This window comes from Carya illinoinensis, chromosome 2, assembly GCF_018687715.1.
Source record: "Carya illinoinensis cultivar Pawnee chromosome 2, C.illinoinensisPawnee_v1, whole genome shotgun sequence".
Classification (NCBI taxonomy): domain Eukaryota; kingdom Viridiplantae; phylum Streptophyta; class Magnoliopsida; order Fagales; family Juglandaceae; genus Carya; species Carya illinoinensis.
The window spans coordinates 1,011,362-1,018,568 of record NC_056753.1 but is presented as its reverse complement, the minus strand read 5'-3'; the positions used below and the strand labels follow the sequence as shown (position 1 = coordinate 1,018,568).

At 36.2% G+C, this 7,207-nt stretch overlaps 1 protein-coding gene across 3 annotated transcripts; it reads right to left on the bottom strand.

The window, feature by feature from the left end:
* Nucleotides 1-798: 798 nt before the first annotated feature.
* On the bottom strand, nucleotides 799-3,078 carry LOC122296048. Of its 3 annotated transcripts, none has more exons than XM_043105455.1 (3): nucleotides 2,703-3,078; nucleotides 1,664-1,866; nucleotides 799-1,565 (listed from the first exon to the last, which is right to left on the bottom strand). In XM_043105455.1, exons 2-3 carry the CDS (start codon nucleotides 1,742-1,744, stop codon nucleotides 987-989), a joined length of 660 nt encoding a protein of 219 aa, XP_042961389.1. In that variant the 5' UTR covers nucleotides 1,745-1,866; nucleotides 2,703-3,078; the 3' UTR covers nucleotides 799-986. The 3 variants fall into 3 exon arrangements, with proteins under 3 accessions (XP_042961389.1, XP_042961372.1, XP_042961380.1); XM_043105438.1 differs by having other exon boundaries at nucleotides 2,712-3,078; XM_043105446.1 differs by lacking the exon at nucleotides 2,703-3,078 and having other exon boundaries at nucleotides 1,664-2,248.
* Between the last annotated feature and the right edge of the window lie 4,129 nt (nucleotides 3,079-7,207).

Sequence of the window (7,207 nt, the reverse complement as noted above, 5' to 3'; positions counted from 1 at the left end):
CTCATGCGAATTAGGGTTTCTCTTTTCGTTTTATAAAACTCGGGTACCGAGTTTAAAACCCGGGTGTCATGTTTTAAACCTGGTACTCGGCCCGGATTCATCTAGGTTTTTAAATCCAGATTCTACCCCAGATTTTCCAGGTTCCGGTCTAGGCTGTGTAAAACCCGACCTATATGAACAGTCCTAATGAGTCAGTAATGACTGTCAGTATAATATTTCATCTCAATGAATATAACAATTACACAACTGTCATGAAGTTGTAAAGAAACTCACTCTAAGATCACTGGAAATAAAGAAACTCACTGATCTATGATCTATTCGCCCAAAAGAAACACAAAATGCTTTTAAATACCGTTACGAACCATACAAAACTAAATTGATATATATTAAAAGTCAACATTCTTAAAAATAAAAAGTAATCGAGTACATTTGCTCAACTGAGATGTATACAACAGTACTTTTAGCGAATTGGAATCGCAAATATTGCTGGACTATGCCTTGAATAAGAGTCGAGTGAACTAGTAGTACTCTTGAGTGAGATCCTACTTCGCCTTCACTTGAGGTGCGCTAATATCGCTCGCTCGCTCGACCGTACATCTAGTAAGGAGGTTGAGTGAACTATTGCCTAAGCTCCTTGCTTCCTTCTGCCCCTTTGCGACTGTTAGCTATAAGCTATTAGTTTAGCCCGACCTATTTGTTTGAAGCTTTGCCAGGAAGCAGTATCAACTCGGTCGAAGACATTTTTAAGGGCTTAGGCAGTATTGATGATGTTGTATGGATATGACTCACGAATGATCATTGAAAAACTTAAATGAGGTCAGTTGTAAATTTGTGATGGATTTTCAAGTCAGGAAAATTACTTTACACCAGACCCCATCACCCATTATACTGAAAACTAAGCAGACAACTCCACGCAAAACATTAGTCATTGGATTAGCCGACTATAATGAGTTTCATAACATATCACCTAGACTTGGATGACTTTTTCAGGTGATGTTCAAACTCAAAACTTGAAAAAGCCAAGGAGGCTGGTTTCGTCTCTCGATTTCCTGTCTTAATTGTTCTTCAACATCAATATTGTTTTTGCTTCTTCTATGGTACCCCGTTGTCATGTCTAAAGGCATCTGGACAAGCCCCAGTTCATGGACATTGAATTCGTCTCTTGTCATTTGGCGGGTCCATGAACTAGTCCTATTTATCCGACTTGATCCGGTAGAGGAAGAAGAGAAGCTTGGTCCGGAATCTGAGGTTAGGGGAGTCTCGGGTTTCTTTCCTCGATTGAAACTTGATGGGCCCAGAGTCAGCTCAATCTCACTCTCCTCTATAATCTCTACAGCTCCATTACCATCTGATTCTGCAATGTAATCCTCAGCAGGCCGCTCCAGATCAAGTTTCCTTTGTGGCTTGTAGTACTGTTGGGCTCCACGATGATGATGATTAGCCTGAATATAAATAAGTTCATTCCTCAAATTCCATCGTTCTTGACTCCGTCCATTTGGCCTGCTGCTTCCAATGTTTTTCATTAACATCTTCTGGATCCGATATAGACGATGAAGTTCACATACCTGCAAGATCATTCTCAAAGTTCAAAACAAACACAACTCAACCGAGCCGTATGAAAAAGGCCTCTAGCTAGAGGTGTGAAATAGAGGAAGAAAAGTACCTGCTCCTTGAATGTCTCTTCATGTTTTATCATGGCCAATCTCATGTATTCCCTGTCATATGGCTTCAGAAACTTCTCCATTGAAGTTCAAGAATATACACGAACGGTAACAGTTGGGAATCTTTCGTTTTTTACGAACTAGTGCTCAGTTATGCATCTGGATCTCATATCCTCTCCAATAAATTAGTTCCTCACACCTAAACCTGTGAATGAGGAAATATCAAAGAGGTTCAGAGCCAAGAACGCATCAATTATTAGTTCTTCTTAAGCAAAGAGACTAGATATGTATGGCAAGCATTATCGAATAATTTTCGAGCAGCAATGGTCCAATGGATATGAATTGATAAGATCAACAACTTTTCATGAGTATAATTTGTCTGTATTCTTATTCCTATTCTTCTGAGTAGTAAGTCATTTTGAGCCACAACAGTAATTTCCCATATGAAATATCTTACAACATGGCAGGGAATCATATAGTCATCAGCACAGTTACAAATTTATACCATGTTTTTTATTTTGGAAACAATACGTACGCTATGAAGACCATTCTACTATTTCGCCTGTTGTAGGACTTGAAGAAACGAATATTTCTCTCACTCACATGCTGAACATGTCTATTTATGTATAACAATGCTCTCTATTGTGCTTGTGGACTTTTCTTTTTGGGGGGCACAGTGGTAAGAAAACTAAATACGATAGAACAGAACTTTCATATGAGTACTATTGCATATTCAATTAACAAGTACTCTGTGCATTAATTGTTAATTATCATAGACGTTCATGGTAAGAAATTCCAGGTCGTAAGTTTCAGTGGTGCAAACTCAACAAGTTGACTATCAAGAAAACATCATTAACGCCAGTAAAGAGAGAGAGAGAGAGATCAGAGAGAGTAAAACACATGGACGCACTCATATGCATCATTATATCGATCAAAAGCGAGTCTGTATAAGTTTCTATGCCCAGACTGTATCTTTTCATACACTACGCCATTGAAGCGATATACATGCAAAAGGTACTGGCTAAAATGGATAAGACTGACCCTTCTGACCTGTAAGAGTTACATGAGCCGAGGAGATCACAACTTGTGTTGTCCTGAAGAAGAAGAAGAAGAAGAAGAAGAAACAGAGTGAAAAGGACTCTTTTCAGGGAAAGGCATGCAAGCTGCAAGCAGATCCTTGTGACACCGCAACTAGACTAATAGCTTTCTTAGAAAAAGAACGAACTTGCCTTCGCATTCCCCCATTAGTATATACAGCAAAAAGATCAAATAATTAAAATAAGAACTGAAACATGGATTTAAGATTCCATTCTCTCTCCCCACACAGAAACCGAGGTGCTGTCTTTGCATTTGGGGGTTTGAGGCATGCCAAACAAATCTCAGTGCCTTAGCCAATGCGATGCAAGAATTGTGGAAGAGATGCCTGACACTGGTCCAGCTATGCAGACATATAAAACTGGATATGATAACAAAAGCTTCATCCCTATATTCTTAATTATATTTAGATGGTAATAATAATAATATAGTTTTTGAGGATCACAAGGCCTTGCATTGCTCAAGACAATCATCAGAGGAACAGCTTAGCCAGCCAAGCTGAATCACATGCACCCAAGAATTATATATGCTAGCTACAACTAACAGTAGTTGTCTTAATTATGTCACACATAATATATTAATGCACTATTATTGCCATTATTTTATTGTTATTATTACTATAGGATAGATTCAAGATATGTCTATACTATGTAATACTTTTTTATTACATAGTAATCACTAGTAAATTAATTCACTAGTAATCATTTTCTTAATTATTAAAAAATTAAAAAATAAATAAAAAATAAAATACACGAACGGTCAAAATAGCAAAGTATAATTTTCGAATTGGTCTCAGTGGCAAAGGATAAATGGTCTTGTTCCGAAGGATCAGCAATACTTGTCATTATGAAGCTACAGTTGCATGTACAGACAGATTGGAAGATCAAGATCAGAGTTTATATAGTTGCAAAAATAAATCTACGTATGTTTTTTTTTAATAGCCAGAAGGAATTTTTTATTTTTAAAATCCTAAAACAAATATCGAGAAGGATGATCACATGCTTCTTAGGATAATTAACAGAAGTTGCTGATCTAAATTAGATAAATAAATAAATAAATAAAAGAGAGGGTGAAGATGGAAGCACGCGTTGTTGGGGCAGCGGTATGGGGCGGTGGGCCCATTGGGTTTTGGAGGAAAAAGGCTGAGCCACTGCCTTGCGCTGTCCTTTGGTCTCACCTTGACACCTTCCATAAAAGAACAGGCAAAAATCACAATGGAAACAAAGGAATCGACGAGATCAATAATTTTAAAAGTTGCATAGTTCTGGGAGAGAGGTTCCAGTAGCACAGAGGCATATTTGAGTGCGAGTGTCTGAGGTTTTCATAGCATGAGGATAGGCAACTCATGTGGGGTAGATCATAGCTGCCGCCTGCCAATGCCATGTTGCTGTCGGCCTGGCGCCTCTGCCATCAGCTATAGCTCCATCGAAGTTTTAAACACTTTTACATGATGTCCTGTCCTGTGTTGTCCAGAGTACTCCAGACTCCAGTGTCCAGCCTCCGTAAATTTACAGAAATTGTAGGCAAAAACGTATCATAAAGATAAATTTATATTTTATATGTTATATTAGATATATTTTATAATAAAAATATTTAAAATTTTATATATCAAATCAAATTATTTTAATTTATAAATTTATTTTTATAATATTTCTTTTTTTAAGAGAAAACCTCCCACCCAGTACAAATCCAATTTTCATGCCAAACTAATAAAATACTAATACTTAAGATATATATCAAATTTCTATTTATATTCATATATACTAGATTTATTCTTTATTTTTCATCTTTTTTCTCTCCTCTCTTTTTCTATCAACCCACCCTACGGCCTCCTACAACTTCCCCCCTCTCTCTCTCTCTCTCTCTCTCTCTCTCTCTCCTTCCTTTGCAGGCCGAGAAATCTCTTTTGATTTTTCATCAATAAAGTTATAAAACTGTCTATTAAATTAAAGAAATTGTACTATCTGCAGGTCCTTCCTTTCAAGTCCTCCTGCAGTGATTTTTATCTAATAGTAAAAAGAGATTTTCTCGTTTTCCACCATTGCCATTAGTTGTCCAATTAAAACTATAAACTATACTTCGAAATAATCCATTTAGCATACTTTAAAAAATTTATTTTACCTGCATCTTATGTGTATACTTAGATTTAAAACAATTAGCTTTACTAAATGTATGAGGGAATTGGTGAAGGAGAAATTACTGGGGAAAAGAGATTAGTGATTTTTGGATACATATCAAATTTATGTTGAATTTCTAGATTTTTATTTTTATCATTTGAAATTGAGACCACAGACAAACTTTGTTTAAGAAACAAACATGAAATTTCGACTAGAAGGAGATTGACAGTAAATTGCTCGGCCTGCAGAGAAGAGACAGAGTATTTTAAAGAGAATGAGAGTTGCAATGGGGTGGGTTGAGAGATAAAGAGAGGGGAGAGGGAAAAGATAAAAATAAAGCAGCAATCTAGTGTATATGAGTGTAAATAAAGATTTGTTATATATCTTACGTGTCAATATTCTATTGGTTTGGCATGAAAATTAGATTTGTACCCATCCGGTTGGGAGCTTTTCTCTTCCTTATATTTGAGGATTTGATGGTAGAGGTTGGCATGCCCTGAGGGATGATTCATGTGACCTATACATTTGGATCAAGTTGATTGTTATTGATTTCAATTTCTACATTGTTGGTAGGAGTTTGAAACTCTTGACAAAAAGGAAAATTGAAATTGAGAATTTGATGGTAGAGCTTCACACACCATGAGTGTCGACGCATGTGACCCATGCATTTGGAGTTTGACCTAAGATCAAGATATAGACTCCAAGAACTCACCAACATGGTTTATGCATCTTTGGTGGTTGGAGATTCATGCACATCTTAACCTCAACTTCTCTTAGTGAAAAAATAAAAAAAAAATAAAAACTAGAGGGAAAAGAATGAACTAAAATTAATTACCAACATAAGAAAAGGGAGAAAATGATTGAACTCCCAAATATTAGTAGAGGAAGGTGGAAGGGAGGAGCTCCTCTCAGCATCCTAGCTAGGTGTTATTATTGACAACATTACATGATCAGTTATAAAGATTAGGACAGCCAGTATGATTCTAGGCCCACATAATCAGCAAATCATGATCTTCTAGATAGCAGTCCGCATGAGTACTTGATTATGTCCATGATTCTCTCTTGTATATACACAATGTCTTTATAGTTCACTTTTTGTACATTACAAACCCTAGCTTCAACATTACTATATTTTTTTATTTAATAAAATGATTGATCTCATTACTTTCAATTAAACAATGAGTGAATACATGGAGGAATATCCTCCAGTTGAATGATATCCTCAGTGAGGAGTAGAGCATTCTTAACTAATACATGAGCAATGTGACATCCCCAAATTTCGTTTGGGATCGGACGGACATTTGAAGCGTCGAGACATGCAACACAAGGTTACCTGCCCCCGTTCATGACATATAAGATGCAATATTCCTAACATGCATCTAACAATATGCAATATTCGCAGCGGATAAATTTTTTCTTTAGCAATACTATGCACCAAATTGAAAATATCCCAAATGCTTAAAACATACTTCATACATAAAAATCCATTGAACAACTAAGATCACAACACTAGTCCAACTAAGATCACAACACTAGTCCAAAATGGTTATGATCCAAAAAGTAGTAGAGATGCAACTCAATCGTACAAGTAGTAATTTACGTTAATTACTATATCAACATTTATGTCGCACCGTTACTTAGTCAACTGTGTCTAGTTGATCAGCTCCTGATTCTCCTTCAGGTCCTGTAACAAGATCTACCATTCGGGGGGAATGGTAGTTGGGACTACCAAAGTGAGATTTGATTACAAATCTCAGTAAGTTAACAAAAAACTTCCACACAAGCTAATGATGCATGGATGACAGTAAAAGCATAAATGCATAATCAAATTCATAAGTAATTAAAGCATAACTTGGAGTACAACATAGCATAATTGACATAACTTAAATTGAAACATGAACTGAACTTGACTTGACATGAACTTGATCTGAAACTTGACTTAGCATGAACTTGCTTTGAAACTTGAATTAACATGAAAAATACATACTCCACAGTTGTTGTGGCCCTATATATTTTACGTGTAAATACATACTCCACAGTTGTTGTGGCCTCATGTATTCTACGCAAACTTGACTTAACATGAAAAATACATACTCCATAGTTGTTGTGGCTCCATGTATTATACGTATAAATACATACTCTACAGTTGTTGTGGCCCCATGTATTCTACACAAACTTGACTTAACATGAAAAATACATATTCCACAGTTGTTTTGGCCCCATGTATTCTACGTGTAAATACATACTCCATAGTTGTTGTGGCCCCATGTATTCTACGCATCACAATTGTAGTTAAATACATACTCCACAGTTGTTGTAGCCCCATGTATTCTA